Source organism: Diceros bicornis, chromosome 2 (assembly GCF_020826845.1).
Source record: "Diceros bicornis minor isolate mBicDic1 chromosome 2, mDicBic1.mat.cur, whole genome shotgun sequence".
Classification (NCBI taxonomy): domain Eukaryota; kingdom Metazoa; phylum Chordata; class Mammalia; order Perissodactyla; family Rhinocerotidae; genus Diceros; species Diceros bicornis.
The window spans coordinates 48,828,153-48,841,023 of record NC_080741.1 but is presented as its reverse complement, the minus strand read 5'-3'; the positions used below and the strand labels follow the sequence as shown (position 1 = coordinate 48,841,023).

Below are 12,871 nucleotides of genomic sequence, written 5' to 3'. Positions count from 1 at the left end.
CCGTGTTTAGTATGTTTGGATTGGATGCTTTTCTACTTTGCGCGAAGGCACGCACCTTCGCGCGTCTCGCTCACCGAAGCAGCCCGAACTTCTAGTAGTGTGGGACACACAGCAGTAACTCGACTGGCACGTGTGGAGGGACGGACTGTACTGCCCAGAAGTCCGGGGCCGGGTAGAGAGTGAGGCCAAATGAAGGAGAAAAAGACCCAGTCGCGTGGGGCGCCGGGGGCCACTGCGAAGGCTCTGGAGCCTCGGACCCTCAGGCAAAAATCCACACACCGCCTCACTCTCCAGCACGCCCGCCAGGGGCGCGTCCTCGTGCGTGCGCCGCCCCGGTCAAGGCGCCCGCCTGATTGGCTGCGGCAAGCGCCTAGACGCGGCGTTGCGCATGCGCGCTCCTTCCGCGCGACCCTGCAATGTGTGGGTTGCTCCGTATTCTCCGTCGTCTCCTTGGGGCGTTCGTCTTCGCGGCTCGGAATGTTCCCGGAACTCAATAACCTTCTCAACACCACCCCTGACAGGGCGGAGCAGGTAAGATGTCGCGCGGTCGGGAAGGGGGCTGGTCTCGGGAGCGTGGCGGAAGACTGCATCTCCGGGAGAAAGACGCGACCTCTGTGGCCACGGCGGCGTCTGGGAGTTGTAGTGCGGCGACGGCCGCCTCGGGGCTTGGGCTAGATACTTGGGCCTGCCGAAGGTGGGCTTCTGGACCTTCTCGCGTCTTCTTAGAGGCCGTGTGTGCTCTTGAAAGTTCCCGGGAAGCATGTTCGACGTTTGGATTGGCTTACGTTCACAGACGTGTACCAGGGAGCCCTGTGCGTGCTCACTGGGCTGGGGGTTCCCGGCGCCTAGAGCAGGTTGCCGGAGAGGAGAGGGGAGTTTGATTCTCCACCCTTCACATGGGGCCAGCTTCTTAACCGCTCTGTGGCCCGGGAGCATTTGCCAGGTCGCAGTGAGCGCTGCTCACCCCCGTCCTCTTCATGGACTCCAATAGTGCTCTTTGAAGCTGCTCTCAGCCAACATTGGGTTGTATCCAGTCTGCCTTTGGCACTATAGCCTCGGCACTTTTCTCCACCCTGCTTCCCGCACTCTAGGGCACCTCGAAAATTTTCGCATTTTAGCACAGAGTTTACCTCTCCTAGTAAGATATTTGGTTTATTTCATGACCTTTGTCTTCCTAATGAAATGATGAACTCCTCCAGATAGCCAAGGCACCATGTGTGTAAAGCCTTTTTATGACCCATAGTGCCAGGCAGATTGTAGCTTTCAATAGATCTTGTAGATTTCAGTGGCCCAGCAGTTCTTGTCTGTCCGTGCCTCCAGATGGCGCTGGTTACCTTGCCAGTTACTACTGGCACCTCCAAAGACCTCAGCCCAGGGCCGGAGTGAAGGAATGGAGGATGGAAGTGGGCACCAGAAAATGACAGCGCTGGGGATAACCCTTAAGGCCTGATAGTGTGGTCTTTTTTTTTTTTTTTTGAGGAAGATGAGCCCTGAACTAACATCTGTTGCCATTCCTCCTCTTTTTTGCTGAGGATGATTGGCCCTGGGCTAATATCAGTGCCCATCTTTCTCTACTTTATATGGGATGCTGCCTGGGATCCGATCCTGTGAACCCCAGGCCACGGAAGCGGAGAGTAGGAACCCAACCGCTACGCCACCTGGCTGGCCCCTGATCTTTTTGTATTTTATAAGTGAAAAAAAGTCACAACAGCACAGAGGTGGCATGTATAATACCACTTGATCCTGACCTTCCCCGACACTGACAAGGAACTAGAAGTGGCTGGAGCAGGGCCGTCTTTAGTGGTCTTTCCAGGACTCTCCATGATCAGAGCTCTGCCCGAAGCAGTGTCCAGGGCAATTGGGAGGAGAACTTTGTTACTGGAGGTCTCTGTCAACAACTACTTCTTCCCTCTCCTCCTCTCTATAGGACAGAATTGGCATCAGAATTAGAAATAGGGAGGAAATTGGATCAGTTGACCTTTTAGAAGGTCCCATCCAGACCTGGCAGTCTGATTTTTGTTGGAGTCTGATGGCAAAAACTTCGTGTATTCAGGATCTAATTATCCCCAAGACTGGTCACTGACTTACTAAGGTGAGGAGTGAAGTCAAATTTTCCATAATTTTGACTTCTTTTCTTTTTTTCTGTAAACTTAGCATATATATAATTTAAAAATAAATATATATAATTAAAAAATAGACTCTCCAGGTGTAGAAATTTAGAAGTGGACACAACCAACTAGATTTCTATACTCAACTGACCTCTTTCCAGGGAATCTTAGTTCACCTTTTTGTGTTCCTTTTAACTTTTAGGGGAAATTGACTCTACTGTGTGATGCCAAGACAGATGGCAGTTTCCTGGTGCACCATTTTCTCTCCTTCTACCTCAAAGGTATGAATCTCATTGATGCTGTAGAAAAAGAAACTCAAGGCAAAAACCAAAACAGAACAACACCCCTGTTTCAGAAAGCAATGGGAGTATTGTTAACTAGCCAGAGCTTTGGTGTCTGGGTAGCCAGAGGGCTGTTTATTAGGTAATAGATTACTGGACCATCTCATTCCCTCCCCACCCCTGCCAAGGAGTGGCATGTGCTCACTGTATCCATAGCCTACCTTCCCCTTCTCCACACTTTGCACAGGCACTGCCTCACTGAGGTGTTTATGTGGCCTCCTGATTTATTTGCTCCTCAGTCCTTGTATATCTTGAGATCTCAGGGCGCTCAACCCATTGATACTTTGCCCTGGCAGTAGACGCTTCCTAAAGAACACAGGGAGGAAAACAGCATGGCCACTGCAATTTACACATGGAAATATATTAGAATAGGAAAACAGCCAAATGAAAAAAAGACTCATTTATCAATTGATTCTTCTTGAGTACTTACTGAACCAGGCCAGGATATAGGTAGACCTTGGCACTCTTAGTTGTAATAATTTACATCTTTGGAAGTTATTTTCTTTTCAGATGATGTTATTGTCAGCGTCGAAAGAGCAAGAGAATCTACAGATAAATTATTAGAATGAATTATGTTCAGTAAAGTAGCTAGAGCTTCTTTGTGCTCCCCTTATATCCTCTTGGATATAAGACCAGTTTAAAAAATCAGTTGTATTCCTGTACACCAATAACAAGCAGAGAAATATAATTTTTTAAAAACCACAGTTTATTTACAATAGAACAAAATAAGATACCTAGTAATACGTCTAACAGAAGAAGTGCATCTCAGAATCAATGGAATAGGTATAACTATTAAATAAGAAAAAAAGTGCATCTTAGAATCAAATTGGTTATGTCAAGTTGCAAGGCCTCTGGGCCTCTAGACCTGCCTCAGTGCTTTTGTTTCCAGAGGTATGAAGTGTACAAAACTGGTTGTAAGCAGGGACTTTATTAAAAATCAATTTATTTTGTTTTCCAGCTAATTGTAAAGTCTGCTTTGTGGCATTCATCCAATCCTTCAGTCACTACAATATCGTGGCACAGAAGCTGGTAAATATTTTAGAACTTGGTGGTGAGGTCCCTGAGTGTGTGTGTGTCATGCATATGTGAGCGTGGTCTAAGGCTGGGCTTCCCTGGTTGGGTTGTAGAGAACTTAGCAAAGAAGGGACTAAGGAAATTGTAGGATCCTGAACCCCTTATCTGAAGGGCTAAGGCAGCATCTCTGCGTGTTTTATTAATTTAGGGTTTGTAGAACCAGATCTGTTATTAATTAATCAAACCTACCTCTACTGATTCTACACCAGTTAAGGTTTTCTCCTTCTCAGTGTGGACTTGAATCTTGGTCCTGCTGGGTTAGAGATCACAGCTTGGTCTGCTGCCAAGTTGGATGTCCCCACTGTCTCTTCCTAAGTCTAGGGCTTAGGACCCAAGTGGGAGAGGTGCTTTTGTCACTTGCCTCTCACCTCCTCTTGGCCTATTCAAACCTCAGAACAGCCCTGAGGTCCTGTGCTACTGATGGGTAAACGAGAGGGTTTGTGAAGGTCAAAGCCAGAAGTCTGGCCCTTTTTCCTGCATCAGCATTTTCCAGATCTTGGTCATTCTCCCACCATCTTATTGTTATTATTTACTTATTGTTTTTAAATTTGCTTAATTTTGTAAATACCTGCATTTAAAAAGGAAACTTTATATTACTATTATGAATTTAAAACAGGTGTTAGGTAATCATAAAAATAAATATATAAGAAAAAGATTGTAAGTTTTTAAGAAATGTGACAATTAAATGTAAATGCACATCTGAAAAACGGAACGGGGATTGTGGGTTGGGAACACCCAGGAGAAAGAAGACATGGGCCCTGTATGTCGGTTGGACAGGTACACATGTGCAGGCTTTGGAATGTGTCCTGTGTCCCCTTGTGAGCTGGAGTCTAGCCTTTCTGATGGGTTCCCCTGCACAGCATAGTAACTCACTCTCCTCTTGGTCATGTTTAGGGTGTTAGCCTGACCACGGCACGGGAACGTGGGCAGCTTGTGTTCCTCGAGGGTCTCAAGTCCTCAGTGGATGTCTTCTTCAGGGCTCAGGAGGAGCCACACCCCTTGCAGTTTCTCAGGTGAGTCAGCCTGCAGCCCAGCCCAGAAGTGTACTCCTGGTAGCTGGGCCTAGACAGGGGTTGCTGTGTGATTCCTTTTCCTCAGGTGTGAGAGGACAGAGCTGGCTTCAGGAGCCAGACACTTCTCTGGTATTGCAACAGGCCCTTGGAGAAAAAGTTTGTCAACTGCTGGTTTGGTATTTGAGAGTAGTTTTCCTCCTTCTCATCCTTTATGAGCATCAGCCGTAAACAGCTCTGTGCAGACTCCCTGCCTGGTTGTTGTGCTTACTCCACCACAAAGCAGTCCATACAGGAACTCTCCCCGTTGCGCCCTCTCTCAGACTCAACCTTATTCAGTGGCTGGGAGGCAGTGTGGAGTCCGAAAGCCATGTGCCCTGGCCCTGTGCATGTGGCCTCACACACAGCCTTTTGCGTCTCTGAACTGGGTATCTTCGCCTGAATGATGGGCCTGGTTACACCTGAGCCCAGGCTGCAGGGAGTTATCCTTGCTGTTAGCGGGGCTCAGCCCTGGAGCATGGGGCAGTGGGCAGGTGCCTGGGCCTGTCCTCTGGTGCTCTTTGAGCCTCCACTGTTGCTGGGAAATTCCTGTGGAGGGTAGTCATTGGGGAGATGGAGATAGCTGGGCCAGCTTGTGTGAGAAACAGGTTGAATCTCTTATGTGCACAAGCAGCCCTTAGACCACTGCTCCTCACCACCAAGGCACTTAAACTGCTGTTTAGCTTTTTATACCCAATTATGACCTCATAGGAAGACTTCTCCTGCCTGCCCAGTCCAAATTAATCTTCTAGATGCCTTCAGCTTTTGGATTGAGAGGCTGTGTGGTGTCTCTTAAGGGCCCCACATGCTATTTATTTTTGTGTCCCCCAGTTTCTAGCACAGTGCTTTGTACCTAGTAGGCCTCAAGGAATATTTGAAGTACAGCTTACTCTTGTGCACATGCATGCCTTTTTTTCCCAACCAGATCGTGAACCCCTTGCTTCCAAGTACTGGGATCCAGTTCTTTGCGTCCCCCTAACTTTCCTGTGGAGCTGCTCGTTCCCAAATAAACTTTTCCAGAGTGAACTCTCTGGTGACTTTTGCCCTGTGTCCCAGGGAGGCCAACGCTGAGAACCTGCAGCCACTGTATGAGTTTGTGCGAGAGGCCCTGAAGCCTGTGGACAATGGGGAGGCTGCGTGGAGGTGCCCGGTGCTGCTGGTGGACGACCTCAGTGTGCTGCTGAGCCTGGGTGTGGGGGCAGTGGCCGTGCTGGACTTCATCCACTACTGCAGAGCCACTGTGTGCTGTGAACTAAAGGTACCGATGGACCTGCTGTTCGTGCTCCCACCTGTGACCTCTGAGGGCCCAGACAGGCCCAGACCTCACTCAGTTGCAGTGATCTTTTTTGTTCAATTGCTTGGGTTTTGGCTTTGCTCTGGCAGGCCCAGAAATCTTTTGGTCTACTCACCCTTGTCTCCTGGTACTTGCCATTGCTAAAAAGTAAAGCTCTCAAAACTAAAGGGTTGGCCAGCACTGTCTGTAATGGGGCTGGGTACGTGTGGTGCTGCAGCAGTCCTGCGTGTCCTAGGGCAAGTCATTGTTGCTCTGAGTGTGTTTTGAAGATCAGCTGAGATAATGGGTGTAAACTGCTTTAAAAATTATAAGGTGCAATAGGAGTATAGGATGTAACCTTTGTTGTCAAGTTATGAGGCAGAAATAGAGATTTTGCCATTATAGAGATTTTAACAATAATAGTAGGCCAGCCTATAAAATAGGAATAGCTATAGTGCCTACCTCACAGGAACTCGACTGCAAGAGTTAAGTGAGATGAAGCTTATAACACGCCAGTATATAGTTATATATACAGTGTCTGGCCCATAGTGGCCAGTCTTCAGTGTGTGATGGTGCAGCTGGTAGGAACTGTGGACCTTGGCACGGTGTGGTCAGGCTGAGTGTGCAGAGCAGTAGGAGAGAGAGCTAACTGAGTGAGCCAGGGGTGCATGTACCCAGCACTGCATGCTGAGCACCTCCTGTGTGCAAGGTCCTGCCTGGAAGCTGTGTCTAGGGGACTTCAGGCTGTCCTGGCTACAGTCACGGGGCCAGGAACAAGGGTGATATGGAGAGAATGGAAGGGGTTTGGAGGATATAGTTCAGTGGGGTTTGGGGTGACAGTGAAGTAGTCAAAGCCACCTTCTGCAGCTCAGCTTGCTCTGTGGCCCACTACCACCTTCTTTTTGTAAAAATACTTCTTTTAGTTGAAAAGGTAAAATTTGGGAATAGTTGAAAAAAGAAAAAAGAGGAAATAAATAGTATAAAAGATAAATTGTCCCCTTCCCTCCAATGTATATCCTTCTAGAGAGTCTATGCAATTATGAACATATTTGTATGTATATTTATCTCCCAGCATTTTTCTTCACATTACTGGTTACCTACCATCCACACTGTTAGGTACTTTTTTCATTTAATAATACACAGTATGTTTTGGTGTCCATTGCCTGAAAACAGAACACACGATCTGCTTCATTCTTTTTAACACCTGGGCAGTATTCCTTTGAAAGGACTTTTCTTTTTTTTGAGGAAGATCAGCCCTGAGCTAACATCCATGCTAATCCTCCTCTTTTTGCTGAGGAAGACTGGCTCTGAGCTAACATCTATTGCCAGTCTTCCTCCTTTTTTTTCCCCAAAGCCCCAGTAGATAGTTGTATGTCATAGCTGCACATCCTTCTAGTTGCCGTATGTGGGATGCAGCCTCAGCATGGCCAGAGAAGCGGTACGTCGGTGCGCGCCCGGATCCGAACCCGGGCCGCTGGTAGCGGAGCGTGCGCACTTAACCGCTAAGCCATGGGGCCGGCCCTGAACGGACTTCTTATTCAAGGAGTCTCCTTTTGATGGGGTTGACCTTCCCCTCTGGTTCTGCCTGGCCAGCTCCTACTTGTCCTCTGACTCAGCTCAGGTGTGCCCACCTCCTGGTCCTCTCCTCCAAGCTAGACAGGATGCCTCTTCTTTGTGCTGCCCCAGCACCCCGTGCTTCCCTCCTCCGGGTGTTATATCCTGTATTGTCAGTATCTGTCTGTCTCCAGGGTCCACGTCTCTCACCTGTATCCCCACGGTGGGGTCTGGCACATGGTAAGCACTTAGGAACTGTTGACTGGATGGATTGGTGCCTGGCAGAATGGTGGCACCTTTTACTAACATTAGGGAGGACCACAGGCTTAGCTTGGTTTTAGATGGACTGAGCTGGAAGTACCGGTTAGATGTGCTGGTGAAACTATCCAGCAGATGATTGGAATTAGGGTCCTGGAGCCCAGGCAAGGGTCCTTCCCACAAAGGGGTTGGTTGCAGCAGCAGCAGGGAGGCTGATCTGTGAGAGGGTGTGCAAGGGTGTGGAGGCACTGAGAGCCCAATGCTCCCTGATCCTGGTGTCCCTTCCAGTCAGGTTTCTTTCTTGTATCTCTGTTGCAGGGAAACATAGTGGCACTTGTGCATGACAGTGGAGACGCTGAGGACGAGGAGAACGACATCCTGCTGAATGGCCTTAGTCACCAGAGCCACCTGATCCTGCGGGCCGAGGGCCTGGCCACTGGCTTCTGCAGGGATGTTCATGGGCAGGTGCGCAGGGGCTGGGGCCAGGGCCTTACTGGGCAGCGGGCTGCTTGCCTCTGTGCCTCAGTCTAAACTTCACATGGGATAGTGTTGGGCTCAAGGGGTTGTCTGGTTGGGGTATTGCTTCAGATGGAAGTTGTGTGAATGCAAGTCAGAGTCTGCTCCGGAGAGTGCTTAGCCCCACACGCCAGTGCAGGTTTCCACAGTATCCCGTCTGTGAGGCTCCTAAAGAGGAGACAGCTATCTGGAGTGGAGTACAGGGGCAGTGCTATCAAACAGTAAAATTTCTATGCAGGACTACAATAGGCTTTGTATATTCAGGTCAACATTCTTCCTTTTAAAATAGAGACTTGGGGAGGCTGGACCCACGGCTAGGGTTGCTGCCGCCTCTGACCAGAAGGTTTGGAGTACTCGGGCAGAAGCCGAGAGGCTTGCTCTGGGAGGGAGGTCGGGTTCTGCTCCTCCCAAGGGGCTGCCATGGTTGTCTCCTTTCTGAAACTTCTCTTTTGGAATCACCCCAAAGACTCTGCCACAGCTTCCAGGTTAACTTTGTGTTGACCACTCTTGACCTGTTAAGGGTGGGTAGGCATTTTGGCCTAGAGTCACGCAGAGGCAGCAATGGAAAATAAAGCAAATGAGCAAGCCCAAAAATGCTGTGTTGGTGGCGCCTGTGGCACAGCGTGAGGAGAGGGTTGTGCTGGGCAGCTTGTGGCCTGGCTCTGAAGCCAGTCCCCCGAGCATTCTAGGCGGTGACATCATCAAAATAAATGTCTAGCCTGCCTGAGCCTCTGAATTGAATATAGATTCTGATGTGTTGATTTTGATAATCAGTCTAGCCAACAAGTACAAGCCAACAATCTAGCCAACAAGTACAAGCCAACAAGTACAAACCCATGCATAGAAGAAAGACCAAAGGGAAATACATAAAAATACTTTAATGGTTTTTCTCTGGATGACTTTTTTCTTCCTTTTCTTTTGTTCCATGTTTTCTGTAATGAGCAAATATCACTATTGTAATGGAGGGGAAACCTTTATTTTTAGTTAGCTGGTGATAAGCTTTGTTTTAGAAATTGGTCCCATTATGGCATGGCTCATGAAACTTATCTCATAGGGGCCTCAAATGAAGGTTATGGAGGAGGCAGATGGGGTTCGGTATTTGGGGTGGGCGCTCCTCTTTCATTCTTCTCCCTGTCACTGTAGCTGAGGATCCTGTGGAGGAGACCATCACAGCTCACAGCCCAGCGGGATCGGAGCCTCACTTACCAGTACAAGATACAGGACAAGAGTGTGTCCTTTTTCGCCAAAGGAATGTCTCCTGCTGTTCTGTGACCTCACTTAGAGGCAGCTGCAGATACCTTGACTATTTTCAGATGTGAAAGATAAAGCAGCCGAGTAGGAATGGATCTTTACACCTTTGTAGTAGTATCTCAGGCTGGACTGGCAGCTCCGCGTGACCCAACGATGGTCGAATGGTGCTGTGACGGTATGCCTTTGTTCCCCTGGGCCCTGCTCAGAAAACACGTGAGGACTCTGCAGCCCTGCCTCTGCTGAGAGACGCTGCATGTGGAACCTGGGTGAAAAGGGGTCCTTTGGAGCCTTCCGTGTAGATTTGCTTTAGCCCCAACTACCTGTTTCCAGTTGAGTGCCTTCCGGAGCCAGAGTGGGTATGAATGTGCCAGCTGGGAGACAGTCTTGGATGGCAGGCATCCAAGGTGACAACTAGGATAGTCATGGCCAGTATCAAGTGAGGTCCCACCTCGTGGCTTCCCATGGATTGTCTCATTTAATTTTCACCTTCATCCTGCAAAGGTATTTTCTCTTAAGTCCAGTGAGGAGACAGGCTTAAACAGGTTTGAAAGCATGCTCAAGGTTGTAGACCGGGCTGTAGGTAATGGACCCCTGACTCTCAAGTCCACATTTGCTGACTGACGCTCAAGGAAACCAGAGGCAGGTTCCCAGCCCAGTTCACAGCTTCGGTTCCTCCTGTTTCTTTCTTTCTTTTTTTTTTTGTGAGGAAGATCAGCCCTGAGCTAACATCCCTGCCAATCCTCCTCTTTTTGCTGAGGAAGACTGGCCCTGAGCTAACATCCGTGCTGATCTTCCTCCACTTTATGTGGGATGCCGCCACAGTATGGCCTGACAAACAGTGCGTTGGTGCGGCCCAGGATCCGAACCCGGGCCGCCAGCAGCGGAGCGCGCACACTTAACCTCTATGCCATGGGGCCGGCCCCCGGTTCCTCCTGTTTCTGTGGTGCCTGGCCCATATGCTGATGAGACCTAGCCATCAAAGGCCTGGCACCCTGGCCTTGGTCACATGAGGCCTTATGTAGGGCCCAACTGTGTATGGCCTTGGTGAGGGGGTAAGGAATGTTCTTGCAGCTGAGCGGGATGGGGCCTTGGCGACGAGCTGGTGCCTCTCTCATCTGTGAAGACCACAGGAGGTGAACTGTTGCTTTAGCATCCTGTAGCTGACAACTTGCCCCACTCAGCCCCTCAGTCAAGGTCACTTCAGAGTGGACACCAGGGGTATTCTCAAAATGGGTGCCTTTTATTGTGTGTTAGTTATCCCACTGAAACAGTAGCTGCTTGTCTTCTCAACATACTGCAGACCTGATAGAATATTTGAAAATTATAAGTGTAAGTAACTTAAAGTAGTTATTAAAGAATCTAATGATTCTTTTATTAATACTTCAGTATTTATACAAGCTTCATATGAACTACAGTTCTTAATGGACAAAGCACCACAAAACATTTTTTACATGATATGAATGTTGCTGTTATGTTTCTTCCTACTTAATTTGTAAATACTTTCACTAAATTTTTAATGTTTGATGGCTCTTCAGCATTTTATGGTGTCATTATATTCTAATTTGCTTAGCTTTTCTCTGGGCATGTAGGTTCTAGTTTTTGTAATTATAGATTATGCTGTTATGAATTTTATATACTATACCCATATATAGGTATGGAGGCAAGAACTTGTTTCCTTAGACCATTCATTCATTCATTCAACAAATACTGAGCACCATCTATATGGCAGGCTGCTGTAGGCACTGAGGGTATGACAGTGACAAAACAGGTCCTGCCTGCAACAAAATTGAGAAGTAATATAGCTAGAGTTAGACCATAGTAAGTGCTAGAAAAAAAGCAGGGAAGGGGCCCAAGAAGAGTGAGGGATGATGGAATTTTAGAGTCTACTGCCCAAAGTGGAATTTCTGAATTAAAGCCTGGGCTGGCACTCACATGTTATCATGTTGTTCTTCAGAATAATGGAGCCAATTAACAGTGATCTAGGTTTTCCTCCACCAACATTGAGTTTAACTTATTTTTTAGTAATTTAATAGTTGTGTGGAAATGGACATTTCCTTAATAATGGATAATAAAGAATGTAATTTTCTGTCTGTATTTTCCTGTGTGTACAGAATCTGTTCCTCACCCTTAATCACTTATCAATTAAAATCTGGTGTCAATCTTATTTTATTAATTCTTTATAATATTTTGGAAAGTAAGATTTTATCATTGTCTGTGTTCATGTTTATTTTTCTACATTCTGGTTTTTAAAAAATATTTTATCTTCAGAAATAAAAAAAATTTGTTTTGTATTCAGATATGCATTAGTTCAAGAACTATTTGTAGAACACCTGTTTTATATAAGGGATTGTTAAAGACAATCCTAAAGGCACCTGCTGCAGTGTAATGGGGGAAAGAAAACAGGAACTTAAATAATGTGATGCTGTGGAGAAGGTGACAAGGGCCATAGAAGCAATTCAAGTGATGGGAGGCTGATAGGCTGATTGTCACAGAAAAGAGCAATTATTTCCCCCTCACTTTTTTTCGTTTTGAATTGAGGGAGCAGAGAATTGGGGAAGAATTTATGAACCTTGGAATGTTCCTATTTTGTGTCTGATGGTATCTTAGTTCTTCGAGATTCAGAAATGTATTTTTCTTCTTCACTGGAATAAAGGTACTATTCTTTGTTTTGTTATTTTTCCTAGTTTAAAATAATTTTTAAGATAAGCTTAAGATTTTGCCTCATTTGGAATCTGTTGTATCGTAATTTGTCTCCATGCTGACAACTAAATAGCTCAACAGTATTTACTGAAAAGTAATGTTCCTTTCTCTTTATGTAGTTCTGATTATTTACATGTAAAGTTCTTAAAATTCAGCCCCTCTGAAATTGGTCTGGGGCCGGCCTGGTGGCATAGTGGTTAGGTTCATGCACTTTGCTTCAGCAGCCCGGGGTTCACGGGTTCAGATCCCGAGTGTGGACCTACACACCACTCATCAAGCCATGCTGTGGTAGCATCCCATATACAAAATAGAGAAAGATTGTCACAGATGTTAGCTTAGGGACAATCTTCCTCAAGCAAAAAGAGGAAGATTGACAACAGATGTTAGCTCAGGGCCAATCTCCCTCACCAAAAATAGATAAATAAAAATAAACCTCTGTGGGAAATTTGTCCTTAGTAGGTATTGAAAAGTTAGTGTATGTCTGCTACCAAGAGTCTTTATTAAAAGGATATTGTGCCCACGTATTTATCCAGATAAATTTAACCAGCACTTTATCAAGCTCTAGAAAGTATTCTTCAGGGACTTTTTCTCTCATTTTCAATTTTAATTTTTATTTGTTTTGGTGAGGAAGATCAGCCCTGAGCTAACATCTGTTGCCAGTCTTCCTCTTTTTGCTGAGTAAGATTAGCCCTGAGCTAACATCTGTGCCCATCTTCCTCTATTTTGTATATGGAATGCCGCCATAGC

The 12,871-nt window shown here is 46.7% G+C and overlaps 1 protein-coding gene across 1 annotated transcript; it reads left to right on the top strand.

Annotated features, from left to right (window-relative positions):
• Positions 1 to 403: 403 nt before the first annotated feature.
• Positions 404 to 11,588, top strand: ELP6 (elongator acetyltransferase complex subunit 6). Its single transcript, XM_058557391.1, has 7 exons — positions 404 to 531; positions 2,311 to 2,389; positions 3,408 to 3,478; positions 4,418 to 4,536; positions 5,629 to 5,830; positions 7,976 to 8,122; positions 9,317 to 11,588. Exons 1-7 carry the CDS (start codon positions 478 to 480, stop codon positions 9,443 to 9,445), a joined length of 801 nt encoding a protein of 266 aa, XP_058413374.1. The 5' UTR covers positions 404 to 477; the 3' UTR covers positions 9,446 to 11,588.
• Positions 11,589 to 12,871: the final 1,283 nt, after the last annotated feature.

Bases quoted from the DNA above. Each gene is read 5' to 3' on its own strand.
- ELP6 (XM_058557391.1), top strand. From the start codon at position 478: ATGTTCCCGGAACTCAATAACCTTCTCAACACCACCCCTGACAGGGCG. The intron at 532-2,310 runs GTAAGATGTCGC...TTTAACTTTTAG, and splicing joins CCCCTGACAGGGCGGAGCAG to GGGAAATTGACTCTACTGTG. The intron at 3,479-4,417 runs GTAAATATTTTA...GGTCATGTTTAG, and splicing joins ATATCGTGGCACAGAAGCTG to GGTGTTAGCCTGACCACGGC.